The sequence below is a fragment of the Aulonocara stuartgranti genome (genome assembly GCF_965226115.1).
Source record: "Aulonocara stuartgranti genome assembly, chromosome: 3".
Taxonomy (NCBI): domain Eukaryota; kingdom Metazoa; phylum Chordata; class Actinopteri; order Cichliformes; family Cichlidae; genus Aulonocara; species Aulonocara stuartgranti.
Genome location: NC_138941.1, coordinates 9328900 through 9347416, shown reverse-complemented (window position 1 = coordinate 9347416; position 18517 = coordinate 9328900). Strand labels below are relative to the sequence as shown.

Genomic DNA, 18517 nt, shown 5'->3' with positions numbered 1-18517 from the left:
GAAGAGGAAGGGGGAGAGGACAGTCCCCTGTGGCTGGATGGCAGTAGCGTGACTCCCCAGTCAGCCTTTGACCAGTCCAGTGTTTCTGTTTCAGTCATTTAAACATTGTGATATCCAGATAAGTGAAATACCCTCCACAGAACAGCAGCATGACTACATGATCTCCCTAATCCGGCGATACAGGAACAGCCGACTGTCTCCACTACTCCACTTTCTCTTAGCATTAGCCATGCTAAGTGTTTAGCCTGATTAGCGTTCTGGCTCGGCTCTACAGGTGCTTTAAGAAAAATAAAGTCGTCTTGTTTGTTGAGCAGTACTTTATCAATGTTGTTGCTGTGCAGGTAATTATACGCCTCGGTGCTCTTATAATTACACAATTCCTCGCCAACAACGCCTTCGGAAAATACAAGTCATTAATAATGTGGATGTAGCTAACATCGGGCCATAGTTTAAAGTCATCTACCGTGAGAAGTGACGAGCGAGGCACTGCTACTGAACTGTTAAGATTTTTAAAACATCTCTACTGTCTATACACCTTTAATGTGTTGCCATTTACACCAGGTAAAAACACCTGATTCATTCCAGTTTCTCTGCTTTCACTTTGATTCATGTCAACACGAAGCCTGAACGTCTGTGATGAACACACTATCAGCATCACTGACATATTTCATCATTTAAAAACACTTCCTGTCACTGTGGTGGTTACAGTGACATCATGCAGTTTATGCTTTGACCTCCAGAGGGCGACAAATCAGCACAGACAGAGAGCTCCATTCAAACTTTGCTGCCATCAGGAATAATTCTTCAAATATAATCATCAGTGTTTGAGCAGTTATGATATCAGGGACAATCTAGACATGTGTGACAATACTGGACATGTCACATGACACACCTCAAACATCATGTGATCCACTCTCAGTCTGCACTTTCATTCATGACTTCAACAGGTTGAAATGAGCTTTGAAGAAACATTCAGTGAAATAAATCTTTCATGGATTCATGTGAGCAGCAGATGAACTTTACAAAGAATCAGTGGATTCATCTTCTGTTTTAGATCAACTTTGATCACTTCGAGCCATCTTAAGTCCGTTTGTTCTTCTCACTCACTAACGTCTCATATGATTTCAGATCCCTGCTGTTCCCCAGCTGCCCTGTAGGTGGCCTCAGTGTGTCTCACACCATTTACAGATGATTACAGGTCGTTTACAGTTCAAACAGGTCCAACATAAGAAATATGTAGAAAATATCCTGGCTATAGCACTTTGGGTCAAAGTGCAGATGTTCCAGATGTTCTGAGTCTGTCTGTGTTTCATGTTAACATGTAGATGTTGGACCAAAGTGAAGCTTTTTGATGTGACAGCAGGAATGTGAAGTGTAACTCTGAGCTGTAGGAAATGAAACTAAACGCACTTTTTCTCCTTTATTTATAGGAAAGTGTAGGAGAGCAACAGATGAACAAGCGTTACTGTAACAGGAAACATCAGAGGACCTTTATGTTCATCATCATCACTGTTTCCTTGTTCTGTCACAAACACACAACACTTCCTGCTCTCTCTCTGATGGATCTGATTGGCTGTTTCATTCACAGGAGGTCAGGGCGTCACACAAACAGCTTTAACTGCACAACGACACACTTTAAATCATCTACAGACAAACCTGTGTGTTTGATTTATGAAGAAATAATAAAGACGTGTGTACAGCTGTCCATGAAGCAGCTTCTCACACAAACTCTGACACTTCAGCCACTTTAATTCCTGCAAAGCTGCGTAACAAAGAGCTGTGACTGCTATGAGCTGCTGATGATGACTGCATGAAGCTCTCAGCTGAAGCTTCTTTCATTTATTTTAATGTTAATGTCGCCCTTTTAAACAAAATAATATTTTCCAGTTACAGAAATCATAAAGTCCAAACTAAAGTGCTACTGTTGCTATATGCATTTTATATAAATCATGGATGATGGTCCTGACATGAAGGAAGAGAAAGTTACAGGTTGCATCCTTTGACTTTGTCTCCGTGCCTTTGGGCCATTTTCAGAAGGACAGATGTTTCTGTTCAATTCTTAAATCAATTTTTTCAAACACAAACACTATTTTAAAGCTTCTAGAGAGTAAAATATTCATGATAATTATAATAACAATAATAAAAACAAAAGCTCTCAGATCCATCAAACCAAGCAGCAGAAAGAACAATAACTGAAGAGAAAACTTTAACCTTGTAGACTTCATTATGTTCCAGCTGCTCTACAGACGCTGTGACCTCGAACTTAAGCAGGTCGTAAAGTATGTGCAGCTCAATAACTTCATAATCAGACCCTGTGGTATTTAGGCAGCAGAACAACTAAGAATAACAACTACAAATAATGTTTTTAGGTTTCTGTTGTACTGCAAGGTTCTGTACAGGAGAACCAAACCAAGAGCAAATATTACGTCTCATTTACACCTGAGCACGAAGAGCCATCAACATTTAGCAAATTGAATCATCTTTGTTTAGATGCAAGAAGAATCATATAGAAATGAAAAAGTAGAAATAGAAATCCAGAGCAAAGATATCCTCTAATTCAGCGTAGCACATGTGCAGCTGCTGCGATTCACGTAAGCATTCGGCTCGTCGCTGTTGCAGATTTTTCTCTCGCTGTTCTGGCTCACAGCGCTGCAAACACAAAGATAAATATCCCCAAAGGTGTGAAAGGGAGCTAATTAGTAAGAGTATTGTTACTCTCCGCAGGAGTAGTCCAGCAGTAGAAATCAGTCCAATAACAAGGTGTGTAACATCTAGCAGGGTGACAGAAAAACCCAGGGTAACTTCTAAGGACCTCAACGTCTCTCTCACATTGTGTTTTTAAACATGCTTCCATTTGTCACTTCAGTCTTTACTCTGAAATACAGGAAGAGAAATCATGGCTGAAACAATTTCTCATGAAACCAGGGGTGTGGTCCAACAGTCAGTTTGGTGAGGAAGGTTCCTAACTGAGAGAAGTGACCCAGAAGTATCTGTGTAGCAGCCACAATGAATCCAGATCATGAGCTTTATTAACTGATCAAAGTCTCTTCTTTCATCTTCTGTATCATTCAGTTTGCATTGGTAATGCCCATTATTGTAATGCTTTTTTAAGACGAGCAAAACTTTATTTCACTTTGGGTTAGCTGGGATAAGTGATGGATGGAGGGAATTTTACTTCAGCCACAGAAATCCTAAACAGGAAGGAGGAGCAGAGTTACAGTGGATCACTATCCAGCAGGGAAACAAGGTTTATTTCAATTTCTTGGCCATGAGTGAGATTTACTGAGTGGGCAAATTAGGGAGACGACACCATCAGATCCCGAGCCCTCCATGTGTTAATCAAGAGACGGCTGCTGTGCTACATCCATAAATAATGAATAAATTAGGAGCTAAAGCTGAAAGGACAGTTTATTTGTACCATCTTCACGTGAACACATTCAAGAACATCACAGATGAAGAAACATTAAAAACTTCCACACTACATAAAGCAAGAAAAATAGTTTTTCTTTCAGGTGGTTTCAGAAAAACAGAAACATCAAACATCTCCAAGACTCTCTTTGAAAGAACTAAAAACCTTTGTTCTCATGGTCCAATCATGAGTGAACTCCCCGATGAAGCCTTGTGTGCTAAAACATGTCAGAGTTTTAAAGGTTAAACATGAGTTTCCAAAACGTTTTGCTGGAGAACAATGAACTATTTGACTGAGTTTCAATCATTTACAGACGAGCAAAACCAGGACAGAGAAAAAAGGACAAAACTGACTCAGTAAAACAACAGAAAAGAAGATCCCATGTAGATCTGTATTATGTAGAAGTTCAGCCCAGCAACCAGTTCAGTTCAACACAAGTTTAAATGATTCTATCTGAACTCTGTGGAGCCTGATCTCAAGCTTTTTGAGTCTGACACAGAAACCAGAGGATCTTTCTGTGTCTTCAGATTCACTGTGATCCAGTGATGGGAGTGATTTCAGCCCTGAGTGATCGCGCTGATGTTTGCACAGAGCAGACAATGAGGTGAATGTTTGGGCACATTGGTAACAGTGAAACAGTTTATTAGTAACGTGGGATCGTTTGTGTGCAGAGTATGATCTGAGCTTCCTGAAGCTCTTGTCACACTGGTCACAGCTGTAGTTTCCTTCCATGTGTCCACGTTCATGCCTGTTACGATTACCTGACCGTGAGAACCTTCTCTCACAGTGTCTGCACTTGTGTGGTTTCTCTCCTGTGTGGACTCGTTTGTGTGTTTTAAGCTTCCATGCAGTGGTGAAGGATGACCCACACTGATCACAGAGGTGCTTTTTAACCCCACTGTGAATCAGTTCATGTTGTTTTAAATCACTTGGTGTGGTGAAGCTTCTCCCACATTCTTTGCAGTATTTCAGTTTGTCTCCAGTGTGTCTACGTTGATGTCTTTTTAGGGTCTTTTGCCGACTGAAAGTTTTTCCACAGAGGTCACAATGAAAGTCTTTCCCACCACCACAGTGATGACAGGGTTGAGAACTGGATCCATCTGTGTCGCTCTGCTTCTAAACAAAGACACAAAGACAGTGTAAGTCAGTCCTTCAACATTTGTATCCTGAACGTCGCCTGAAATAAAGAGCATCTCTGCAGACGTCCAACTACATTTGACTGTTTCAGTTAACACACTCAGTTTACTGGGCTGCAATAACTACAATACTACCACCATAATACTACAGTAATACTAAAATCATAACTGAAAGGAAAATCTGAATAATCACTCAGAGCTGCTTTTCCATGCAGTAGAATTGCTAACATGCTAACACAGTTTAATGAGCAGAGTTGTTCCAAACAGTCAGGCTAAAATGACAAGATAACAATATAAATACATACCTCACAGTAGCTGCACTTGTAGACTCTCTTTCTGGTGTGGATCTGTTGGTGTTGTCTCAGGTAATGTGGAGATTTAAAAGTCTTCTCACACAGGTCACATTGATAAGGTCTCTCCTCAGTGTGGGTAAACATGTGTTGTTGTAAGTGTGCGTCTGTTGTAAACTGTTTGCCACACTGTTCACAGCAGTACACATCATGTCTGGTGTGAATGCGTAGGTGTGTATTTCGGCTCCCTCTCCGGCTGAAAGTTTTTCCACAGATGTCACAGCTGTATGCCTTAATTCCAGAGTGGGTAACTAGATGCTTCTGTAAGCTGCTACTTTGAGTAAAAGCTCTGCCACACTGATCACAGCTGTACGCTTTAACTCCACTGTGGATGAGTTGGTGTTGTTTTAGGGAACGCTTCAAGGAAAAAGACTTTCCACACTCGTCACAGCTGAACGGTCTCTCTCCAGTGTGGATGACCTGATGCTGTTTTAGTGAAGCCTTCAGAGTAAACTCCATCCCACACTCGTCACAGCTGTATGCCTTAATTCCAGAGTGGGTAACTAGATGCCTCTGTAAGCTGCTACTGCAAGTAAAAGCTCTGCCACACTGATCACAGCTGTACGCTTTAACTCCACTGTGGATGAGTTGGTGTTTTTTTAGGGAATCCTTCAAGGAAAAAGACTTTCCACACAAGTCACAGCTGAACGGTCTCTCTCCAGTGTGGATGACCTGATGCCGTTTTAGTTTAGCCCTCACAGTAAAACCCTTCCCACACTCGTCACAGGTGTGTTTTTTCTCTCCCTTTCTTCTGTGAGGTTTGTCGGCCTCCTGAGAGCGCTGACTTCTGGCTCCATGTTGGTCCTGCAGTGACAGAGATACAAACAGAGGCAGTGAGTGAAATGCAGTCGTGGAACAAACTCAACCTTCAAACTCCATTAACACTAGTTTTAAACCTGAAGGTGGAGCGTGGCACCAAACACCTTAAAGGTCTCTTATCCCCACCTGCTGGTAGTTCTAACACATTACATCCAACCTGCTGTTAAAGATAATTCATGACTGTTCAAACACTAAAATCATGCCCATCCCTCCTGATTGTGTACACACACACACACACACACACACACACACACACACACACACACACACACACACACACTATTTTATAATTTAGATTATTTTGTTGTTTCCTATTACATATTTCTATAATTTGTATAGATTTATACAGAATTATTCAGTGATAATAAATCCTATGTTTGTTTATTCTAAAGGAACCCTGTTAGCTTCCACAACAGATGTTGCTCGTCTTCCGTCAAATACTCACATAAAATATTACACAATAAAGTGGATTCAAGATATCCACATAATTTCACTCTTACATCCACAGTGAGGTTTCACAATTGTTCAAATATAAGCAATCAATAATAATAATAATAATATCAATAACATTGAGGCACATTACACAAATTTCAAAAACAAATCATGTCTTACAATATTTACAACAACTAAAAGCTCTGTAAATCGGCTTTTAAGTGTTCATTGAAGTTTTGAATAATTCTCTAATTTTTTAAGGCAACTTATTCCACTTAAAAGTTGCTCTAAATGTAACAGTTTTACAAAACGTTACTTTTAACTCGAGCATTTACTAAATTGCAGCTTGTTGAAAACTGTGTAATATGATGATGTATTTCATCTGGATACTGCAGCTGAGCAGAATAAATGTGGTGTGTTTAACAGAATTGCTTTCTTTAGAACTACAAGTAAGCCATAGAATATTTTAGCCTGTACAGGAAGCCAAGAAAGGTTATTATGCATTTTATCAATATTAGTATAGTATGAACATCTTCACACTAATCTGGACGCCTTATTCTGGACTAACTGAAGTCTGTTAAGATCTGTCTTATTAGCTGCTGACCAAATGATTGAACAATACTCCAGATGAGACATTACTAGTGCATTAATGACATCTTTCATAATGAAGAAGTGATACACAAAGAGCATTTCATAGCCATAGCTATGCCTTGTCGGCAGAGTTATGTGACATTAGTGATGTTTGTACTTTCAGCGTTAACTTGGTTTTAAAGCCTTTAAAATATACGCCGTTCAATAGTCGACCTTAATCTGACAGAGAATGTGATGATTTTGTGGATAATTAAAGTCAGTCATATATCCACAAACACAACAAGCTGAAAGTCAGTGATGCTGCTCGGTTTGCAGTCCTGAACATCACGGCACAAGCAGGATTCACTGCACTGTTAATGTTAGCTGTGTTATATTGCTGCCTCTGTTCGGTGGTGTCGAGCCAAACGCACTTTAACGTGTGTTTGAACGAGCTGACGGTTCACTCGTTAAGCTGAAAGAAAGATGCTTTAATCACAGCAGTCACACATGTGTCCACTGTACCATCTGGAACTCTTCTTGTTTACACTCGTAATAACACAAACACTAAATCCTGCTTCTCTGGTGCTGTTGTGTAGCAGTGTGTACACCTGAGACTGTCACCCGTCTGTCTGTCCTGCACTCTCTCTCTGTTTCTTTCTCTCTGATTGTGGAATAAAAGTATTCATTCATTTCATTTCATTCATTTATTTGTTCATTTTCAGGCACAACAAATACCTATATTGAACATAAAATACACAAAACAAAAAACAAAAATTGCCTGAAAAAGGAGTGGGACGAAGAAAACTTATTAAATCCCACCCCTATACTCACTCATCAACAAAAAAAACAATAAACTTCCCGCAGCTACGCCCATCATTGCATACAGACCCATCAACAGCCCCGGGCACATACAAGCATCTAAGCGGCAGCTCGCAAACAACAATTAGAGTCTTCATAACTGAATACAGAATATATAAATTATAAATTGCATTACCACAGGTAACAGGCAGTAATAACTACAAGTAACAAACACACATACATATACATACATATATATCTACACACACAAGTACATATATGTACATACATACGCACACTTTTTTATTTTTTTTTATTTTGGAATCCATACCAGCAATGGTAAGAGAACAGACATTACAGAGCACACTAAAACCATCATTGAGTATACTGTGACCAGACCAACTGTTTGTAGAGAAATTTAAATCTATGAATATTTTTGCATTGTTTCAATTGTAAACTCAGACTGTTCCAGATTTTCACACCACATACAGACACACAAAAGCCTTTACGGGTTGTTCGAGTTCTGGGTAATTTGAATTCTCCAAAGCCTCTCACATTATAAACCTTTTCTCGAATTTCAAATCTAGTTTGTAAATTTGCCGGTAAAAGTTTAGTAAAAGCTTTATACAAAATTATGGATGTATTGTAATTAACCAGATCCTGGAATTTAAGTAACTTTGCCTGAAGAAAGAATTTGTGAGTATGATCTAGATAACCAGCCTTGTGAATAATACGCAGTGCTCGTTTCTGTACTGTGACTAATGGATTAGTTGTATTTTTATATGTATTTCCCCACACTTCCACACAATATGTAAGATATGGAAGAACCAGGGTACAGTACAGAGTACGACGTGCATTTTTATCAAGGAATTGTTTCACTTTGTTCAAAACTGCGAGGCTTCTAGAAATTTTGGTTTTTATGTGTCTGACGTGGGGTTTCCATGAAATTTTATTATCAATTACGACTCCCAAAAATTTGTTTTCACTCACATTATCAATTGGTACACCTTCAATGATAATTGGTAATTCTATATTATATTTTAAATTACCAAAAAACATTGCTTTAGTTTTATTTATATTTAATGATAATTTATTTATGTCCATCCATTTTTTTATTAATTGTAGCTCCCTGTTTACGGTCATTACAAGATCAGTATAATCATCGCTACTGAAAAATATGTTGGTGTCATCTGCGAACAGTATGAGTTTAAGTACTTGAGAAACATCAAAAATATCATTTATGTATACATTGAAAAGTTTTGGTCCCAACACTGACCCTTGGGGAACACCACATGTAATACCAAGTTTCTCTGAATGGTAATGCCCTATGCTAACATATTGTTCCCGACCTGTTAGGTAACTTTTTAACCAGTTACCAGCTTTCCCTCGAATACCATATCTTTCCAATTTATCCAGTAAAATTGAGTGATTGATTGTGTCGAAGGCCTTTTTGAGATCAACAAAAATACCAACTGCATATTTATTTTTATCCAGTGTATCAGTAATTTCTTCTACTGCCTCAATTATCGCCATTGAAGTGGTTCTTTGCGTTCTGAAACCATACTGACCAACATTTATTATTTGATGTTTTTCAAGGAATTTTTCTAATCTTGAATTAAAAAGTTTTTCTAGAATTTTTGAGAATTGAGGCAGTAGAGAAATAGGCCTATAATTGGTAAAACTGTGTTTGTCATTACTTTTATATAGTGGTATTACTTTCGCAATTTTCATTTTTTTTGGAAAACAACCGGACTGAAATGATAAATTACAGATATATGTTAAGGGACTAGCAATATTCAGAATAACCTGTTTAACTACAGACATATTTATGTCATGATAATCCATTGAAGACTTACTTTTACATTTTAATGTGATATTTATTACTTCTTGCTCATTTGTAGCTGAGAGGAACAGTGAAAAGGGATTTGATTTTATATTACTGATATTTTCATTTTTATGACACGGGATGTCCGCTGCTAGTTCCGGGCCAACATTTATGAAGAATTTATTGAACCCATCGACAATATTACTCATGTTGTGATTTTCACCATTTGCATCAGTAAAATATTCAGGATATGATGTTCCAGAAGATCCTTGTTTAATTAAGTTGTTTAACACATCCCAAGTTCCTTTTATATTGTTTTTATTTTTATATAATCTTCTTCTATAATAAAGTTGTTTGCTCGTTCTTATAATATCAGTCAATTTATTTCTATATGCTTTATATCTTTGTTCCACTTCTTTTGTTTTTACTTTGATAAACTGTTTATACAGATTGTTTTTCTTTTTGCAAGCATTAATAATTCCTTTTGTGAGCCAAGGACTTTTTATCTTTTTTTTCTTTGTCATGTGTTCGTTTACAGGACAATGTTTATTGTACCACATAGTAAAAATATCTAGAAAATTATCATAAGCCTTGTCCACATCTGACTCTTCATACACCGAACTCCAATCTTGTTGTGCTAAATCAAAATTGAAGGCATGAATTGCTTCTTCATTTATTGTTCGCTTTGCTATCATGATCTTGGTATCTATTTTTTTTAAATCACAGTCACACAAAGTAAAAACTGGTAAGTGGTCAGTTATATCACAGACAAGCAGGCCACTATTAGTTTGGAAATCCATGACATTAGTAAAAATGTTGTCAATAATAGTGGCGCTATGTGATGTTATTCTGCTTGGCTTTGTTATTGTTGGATATAGTGATAAGCTGTACATCGTGTCAGTAAAGTCATCAATGGCTTTTAACCTTGTTGGATTTAGCAAATCAATGTTAAAATCACCACAGATAAATAGTAATTTTTGGTTCACCGAAGCAAACGTTTTTTCTATCCATTCATTAAAAGTGTCAATACTTGAACTGGGTGTCCGATATATACAACTTATTATAACATTTCTCTTTTTTTCATTCATAATCTCAATAGTCAAACATTCCAAAATTCCATCAATAGCCATAGACATAGTTGTTACAACATTATATTTTATAGAATTATGAACATATATAGCAACCCCGCCGCCCGCCTTATTTAATCTATTCATGTATGTTAAATCATATCCATTCAAACAAAAATCTATTCCTTTATCGACATTGAACCAAGTTTCAGTGATGGCTATAACACTAAAGGGGCGAGAAAATTGTTGCAAATAGTCCTTAATGAAATCAAAATTAGAGTACATACTTCTGCTGTTAAAGTGAATTAATGAGAGCTTCCCGTCTAGGTTAATTTCTTTTTCATATTGTTCCTGAGTGAAATAATTACAATTTTTAACAAAAGAAGAGAGAAAGTTACTTTCAGAATCTATTTCTGGATCTATTATATTATGCTCCTTATATTCACAATCTAGATCAATTACTTTCTGTTGAAGAACTAATTTCAACGTGTCCATGTCATTTCCTGGTGTAATTGATACATTGGTGTCAGTTATACTTGTCCAGATCCTCCATGTTCCTCACTATCAGTACTTTTGCCTCTTCTGGTGTCCCGCTTAGCTTAATGAAAATCTTACAGTTTGTTACCCATGTATGTTGTATTTTACCGTTCTTCTTCAGTTGCCTTGCCTTCCTCGCGATGTCTGCGTTTTTTCGTGTCAGATGCTCATTAATGAAAACGTCCGTGCCTTTCAGTTTGCGTCCTTGTTTCAGCAGTGCGACCTTGTTCTTCCGATTGACAAATCTCATAATGATGGCCGGCAGTCTGTCACTCCTCCTGGGCAGTGAGTGACATGCTTCTATGTGCTCCAGGTCCATCTCTATCCCCTTGCTTTGGAGGAAGGACGCCACCTGTTGCTCCACCGAGTGGGTCTCCTCGTCGCTGGGCTCCCCGACGTTCCCGGCCACCGCGCGCGCGTACGAGCGCGGCTTGATTTTAATACCGCTGATGACCACGTCGTTCGTACGGGTGTACTGCTCCAGCTCATCCACCCGCCGCTCGAGATCCATGATCCGTCTGTCCTTCTCGGCATTTTGGAGGCGTAGCTGTTTTACCTCCTCCAGAAGCCCCAGAGGCAGCTCCTGCTGTGCCCTGACTGCGGCCACGTCTCCGCACAGCACTCCGAGGGAGGTTTTAATGTCCTCAACCTCCTCTGGTGTTGGGCCTTTCTTGGGTGGCATACTGAAGCGAGAGCACGAGGCGGCCACCACGAGGGACTCGGAAGCGGAATTTCTGATGATGGCGCCTGGCTAGGCCTGCTGGCTGATGGTGGAGCCTGGCTGTGGCCTGCTGGCTGGGCCTGCTGGCTGATGGTGGAGCCTGGCTGTGGCCTGCTGGCTGATGGTGGAGTCTGGCTGTGGCCTACTGGCTGATGGTGGAGCCTGGCTGTGGCCTGCAGGCTGATGGTGGAGCCTGGCTGGGCCTGCTGGCTGATGGAGGAGCGTGGCTGTGGCCTGCTGGCTGATGGTGGAGCCTGGCTGTGGCCTGCTGGCTGGGCCTGCTGGCTGATGGTGGAGCCTGGCTGGGCCTGCTGGCTGGGCCTGCTGGCTGATGGTGGAGCCTGGCTGTGGCCTGCTGGCGGATGGCCTTGATTCTTTTTAAGTTCAGGGCCTGGCTGCAGGGCTGGGGTCCACACTCTGCTTCATCATCACTCTGGGTTCTCTGCTAGGATGTGTTTATAAGTTACACTTGTGTTTGAATCCTGCAGCTTATCACACATTTGATTTCCATGTGTGACGACTGCAAGTGTCCAGAGTGAGGACAGACTGAGGGAGCCACTGCTGCACATCATCTGTGAGGCTTTGCAGCCCTGATGATCCACCAGGACAAACTCAGCAGTGTGTGAGGAAGAGGAGGAGGAAGAGCCAGCAGCAACTGACAGATGGAGAGAATAGACAGACTGTTCCCTGTTTGTGAAGGACTGCTAGGAAAGTTTAACATAACTGTCTGTGCTGAATCAGTCTTATTAGGTAATGTTCAAATAATGTGATCATCCCAGTGTTTTCAGTGTGGGAGAAAGTACTCAGGGCCTTCAAGTTACACACTATGAAAGGCAGCAACAAGTTTAATGTTCAGAAACCTAAAGTCTGTATCAGCAGCAGAATGGAGCTAAAAATAAATGTTGGTTTCAGTTCTATGAAGCTTTGAGTATTTTGGATCAGTAGCTGCTGTGTTTGTTGCATCATATTGCTGTAACTGTTTATATGCTTTATATATTCTGAGCTAAGTTGATCTATAGTGTTACATCATATTCTATAAGGATGTTATGTGTTTGTAGACTTTCTGCCCAGTTTGACCCATTTAGCAGACGTCAGCCTGTTTAAGGCTCTGATATCTATTCTGTGTGACTTAAAGCAGTTATGACATGGTCTGATTTTCTCACCCAATAAAGGAATATTTCCTATATCAGTCTACTCTTCATTCTATCAGACACAGTTATCACAGCTCCTACATTTGCTTTTACACATATATGTAAGCACTGAGCCACATTTAGTACCAACATATTAAACGAACAATATTTGTCTCTTATATATGATACATCTGTATACACACTGTCACAGATACTTGTCTGTGAGTGAAGTGATTAATATAATAACTATAATCCATCCATCCATCCATCCATCTTCATCCGCTTTATCCGAGGCCGGGTCGCGGGGGCAGCAGCCTAAGCAAAGGGAGGTCTGGGTCTAATAACTATAATATTGGCCATATTATATTTACATTGCCACAGTGAGATGACTTTAGTCTCATGAACAACATCAGCTAATTGTTATTTACAGCTAATCTTAAATGACTGTTCAGCACAGAAATGAAGCCCAACAATCATGTTTCACAGTCCTGTGGTCTCAGCCTCAGATACTCATCAAATCACACAGAGCTCATGTAGAAACAAATGAACTAAATATGTTCTCCTTCATTTCTGTCAAACAAAGCTGTATGAAACGTTTCCAGCTGTTAGTATCATGGTTGCTAGGCAACCTGGGCAGCGCGACGGAGGCTAGACGTCCCATTTCACGAGCCTACGAGCCTCGCACTTCGGCCTTAGCGGTCTTTGAGTACGCGGCCCTTGAGGACTTTAAAGCTGCAGAACCTGAATCGGGATACAGCCATGATGATCTCCAGCCTCGTGCTCGCCAACATTCTCACCTGAGTTAAGAAGACGATCACTGAAATGGTCTCAGCAGGTCCTTTGATGACAGCAATGAAATGCAGTGGTAAGGCTTTTTGGGGATTAAGTTCGTTTTCATGGCAAAGAAGGACGATGCAGTTCATCTGATCACTCCTCATAACATTCTGGAGTGCAGGCAAAATGCTATTATAAAAACTTAAGCAGCAACTTCTCCAGGTTCCAATATTTATGCAATTCTCAAACCTTTTGGCCACGACTGTATAACCTCTTCTGAAGTTTAGTGGATATTATACATGGTTATGCTCAGGATGTGTCGGCCAGTTTCCACTGGAAACGCCTTTTGGTTAAACTGTCAGCGAGGAATTTGCATTTGCACTGTTACATTTTTATATAACTTTAATGCACATAAACAACAGCTGCTTGTTTCAGTGAAAATACATTGATGGGTTTTTAATAAAGTTGTGCAGCTGTAAAGTATTTTGTCTGGTGTCAATTCTATCGTCAGCTACATCGTTATGGCAAATGTTCAGATGTATATGGTGATAAATATCTTTGGTCACATGGTCCTGCTCTGTCTGTCACCTTCTGTGTTGAGCTCATTGTTTCCTCTGTAGTGGCTGAGCTGAGTCCAAGTAGCTGAAAATGTTCCTCTGCTGCTCCGTCAGACTCTCCTCCTCCTGCTGATCAGCTGGGACACAAAACAGATCTTTGTTAGGCTCCACACTGCACTGAAGAGTCAAAGTGTCTCATATGTTCATCTGACAAGTAAAAGAACACATTTTTGTTTCCCGAGGTGGGCAACTTGTTGGAAACAAACACAAAAGCTTTGAGCACTGATACCTGCCATTGCTGGCATTGAAAGATGCAACGCCAGCAATGTACAACCAAGATGGCGCCGCGTATGGATGCCCTGGTGCTTCAGTGCGTTACTTTTGTCTTGTTTTTGTGCATTTCTTCTGTGTCTGGGCACTCCTCTGGATACTCTTACACCAGAGAAGAGCTCCTTAACTACAGGACTACAACGCCTGTGGATTTATTTCCAATATTTGTCGCATCTGCGGCAGATTTACTGCAGACTCTGATCAGGAAAGCGAGACGCCGAAAGAGAGGGAAGCGAGCCGGCGCACTCGTGCGTTTGAGGAGACGCGGACTGCGAACTGCTCTTCCTGGGATCTTCCTTTCCAATGTACGATCACTCAGGAATAAGACAGACGAACTGGCCCTGATGAGAAGCATGAACAGAGACTTTGCCTCCTCCTGTGTCTTTTGTTTTACGGAGTCGTGGCTCAGTGAGAACATCCCAGACTGCGCGCTCAAGCTGGAGGGCTTCCATCTGCTGCGCGCGGACCGGCAGGCCGCTCTCTCCGGTAAGTCCAAAGGTGGAGGTGTCTGCTTCTACATTAATAGTGGCTGGTGCACAGATGTGACAGTGATTGCTCAGCACTGCTCTCCCTCTCTGGAATATCTTTTTATTCACTGCAAACCGTTTTATTCTCCGCGGGAGTTTGCTTCATTCATCCTGGCCGCTGTTTACATCCCGCCAGACGCAGATGCGCAGGCAGCTCAGTGCGCACTCGCGGAGCAGATTCTCCACATGGAGCGGACATTCCCGGACTCTCTCATCATTGCTCTTGGGGACTTTAACAAAGCCAATCTGAGCCATGAGCTTCCGAAATATAAGCAGTATATTAAATGCCCGACCAGAGAGGAGAGGACATTAGACCACTGCTACAGCACGATCAGCGGGGCCTATCGCGCGGTGCCCCGCGCTTCACTCGGACTTTCTGACCACGTCATTATCCACCTAATCCCCGCGTACAGACAGAGGCTGAAGCTCTCCAAACCTGTCGTGAGGACCAAAAAACTGTGGAGCAACGAGGCTGTGGAGGAGCTTCGCACGTGTTTGGAGTCTACAGACTGGGTCACATTGAAGGCTGCTTCTAACAGCTTGGACGAGTTTACGGACACTGTCACCTCCTATATCCACTTCTGTGAGGACAGCATTGTGCCATCACGCACCAGGGTGAGTTATAACAATGACAAACCCTGGTTTACTCCTAAACTCAAAAAGCTGTGGCTGGAAAAGAGTAAGGCGTTCAGAAGCGGAGACAGGGACTGCTACAGAGAGGCCAAGTACAGGTTCACTAAAGAAGTGGACATTGCTAAACATCAGCACTCTGAGAAGATGCAGCAGCAGATCTCAGAGAATGACTCGGCCTCTGTGTGGAAAGGTTTTAGGAATATCACCAACTACAAGCCTAAAACCCCCCACTCCACTGACGACTTGCTCTTGGCCAACACCCTTAACGACTTCTACTGTCGTTTTGACGAGCCATCAGGCAGCCTTCACACCTCCAACGGCCCCAACAATAGAGACACTTTGGACACTCATTCCCCCACCTCTCCCCCCTCCATAGAGCCATCACCACCTTCAAACTGTTCACCTACAACACCCCCCTCCTCACCCCACACAAAAGAGGATTTCACACCACCTCCTCCGACCACAACTCTTCATATTCATGAAGCAGATGTGAGGAAGCAGTTTAAGAATCTGAATGCTCGGAAAGCTCCCGGCCCAGACGGTGTGTCTCCTGCCACCCTCAGACACTGTGCAAACGAGCTGGCCCCAGTGTTTTCTGGCATTTTCAACTCCTCACCGCAGGCATGTCATGTGCCTGCCTGCTTCAAGTCCTCTACCATAATCCCTGTCCCCAAGAAACCTAGGATCACTGGACTAAATGACTACAGACCCGTGGCTCTGACATCTGTGGTCATGAAGTCATTTGAGCGCCTGGTTCTCTCCCATCTCAAGACCCTCACGGCCCCCCTCCTGGACCCCCTGCAGTTTGCATATAGAGCCAACAGGTCTGTAGACGACGCCATCAACATGGCCCTACACTTCATCCTGCAGCATCTGGACTCCCCAGGAACCTACGCCAGGATCCTGTTTGTGGACTTCAGCTCTGCCTTCAACACCATCCTTCCAGACCATCTCCGAGGCAAGCTTTCCCAGATGAATGTGCCTGATCCCATCTGCCGGTGGATCACTGACTTCCTGACGGACAGGAAGCAGCATATGAGGCTGGGAAAGAATGTCTCGGACTCCCGGACCATCAGCACCGGCTCCCCTCAGGGCTGTGTTCTTTCTCCTCTGCTCTTCTCCCTGTACACCAACTGCTGCACCTCCACCCACCAGTCTGTCAAGCTAATCAAGTTTGCAGATGACACCACCGTTATTGGGCTCATCTCGGACGGGGATGAGTCTGCCTACAGGAGGGAGGTTGAACGTCTGGTGTCCTGGTGCAGCCACAACAACCTGGTGCTGAATGCCCAGAAGACAGTGGAGATTATTGTGGACTTCAGGAAGCACACAGCCCCACTCCCCCCCATCATCCTGACTGACACCCCCATCACCTCTGTGGACTCATTCCGCTTCCTGGGTACCACCATCACCCAGGACCTGAAGTGGGAGCCCACCATCACCTCCGTCATCAAGAAAGCCCAGCAGAGGATGTACTTCCTGAGGCAGCTGAAGAAATTCAACCTGCCAACACGGACGATGATGCAGTTCTACACTGCAATCATCGAGTCCATCCTCACCTCCTCCATCACCGTGTGGTACGCTGGAGCCACTATCAGGGACAAACAGAGACTGCAGCGTGTTGTGCGCTCTGCTGAGAAGGTGATTGGCTGCAGACTCCCATCTCTGCAGGACCTGTACACCTCCAGGACATTGCGGCGTGCAGCTCGGATCTCAGCTGACCCTTCTCACCCTGGACACAGTCTGTTTGACCTGCTCCCCTCAGGCAGGAGGCTCCGGTCCATTCGCACCAGAACCTCTCGCCATAAGAACAGTTTCTTCCCCTCTGCTGTTGGACACATGAACAATAACCGTATGACTGTCCCCGCCACTAACACATGACCCTACGCTGTGTCACTGCATCATTCCATGTTTGGCACTGATCACCACCTGCACTCATGTATATATCTTTCTACGTAGCACTCTTAATTCTTATTCTCATGTATATATCTCATGTATATCTCATGCCCATATCTTTCTACGTAGCACTTTTAATTCTTATTCTTACTTTTATTTTTTCATGTCTATTTAAGTGCTATTTATGACACTATGTTTGCACTGAAGCACCGCAGCAATTTCCTAATGTTGTAAACCTGCTCAACATTTGGCAATAAACCCCTTTCTGATTCTGATGTGGATTGTCAAGACTCAAACCAATCATCAAGCAAAGACAACAGGGATCAAATGTACCGCATTTTGATCCGGGACGTACTCTGCATGAAAACAAGCGCTCACTCTTCCTGCTCAACAAATGACAAGGGCGGAGCCTTATACCACGTGATACAGAAGCTGTGCCGTGTGATGCTAAAATTAGCAGGGAAAAAACAATGGAGAGCACGTCAGGGATGACGAGAAAGTGACAGGAGAAAATCCGTCCCGGTCAACCACCCAAACATCAATAACGGGAACCTTATACAGCGCTTCCCTATACACGTCGAACTCCCGCAGGCACAAAGACATTACGGAGGCTATCACTTATCACCTGACCAAAGATATGGCTCCATCAACACTGTGCAAAACGAGGGATTTAGGAAAACGATCAACACCCTAGACAAACGCTACACAGTGCCGTCCCGCAACTATTTTTCTATTGTTGCACTACCTGCTCTGTACACGCAGCGTCGAGCAACGGTGGAGACGGAATTTCAAGCAGGACAACATTTTGCTGCAACAACAAAACGTGAGACATTTGTTGTTTTATGTTTATTTATTGTTATGAGAGAATCATGATCTCAATTCTAAGCCAAAAAATCGTGATTCTCATTTTATGCAAAATCGTGCAGCCCTAACATTAACACAAAACTATTGTTTCACCAGAGAAACACACATGAAGAGAGAGAGAGAGACAATAACAGCTACCAAA

General features: G+C 42.2%; 1 protein-coding gene across 1 annotated transcript in view; it reads right to left on the bottom strand.

The window, feature by feature from the left end:
• Window positions 1–3101: 3101 nt before the first annotated feature.
• LOC309702290 (uncharacterized protein) overlaps window positions 3102–18517 on the bottom strand; it is a 32233-nt gene continuing 16817 nt past the window's right edge. Inside the window, exons 2-4 of the mRNA XM_082526901.1 lie at window positions 14157–14262; window positions 4851–5699; window positions 3102–4525 (exon numbers count right to left, since the gene is read on the bottom strand). Coding sequence (XP_082383027.1) covers window positions 3833–4525; window positions 4851–5699; window positions 14157–14174 — 1560 coding nt within the window. The 5' untranslated portion in view covers window positions 14175–14262 and the 3' untranslated portion in view covers window positions 3102–3832. The remainder of the gene's footprint in view (window positions 4526–4850; window positions 5700–14156; window positions 14263–18517) is intronic.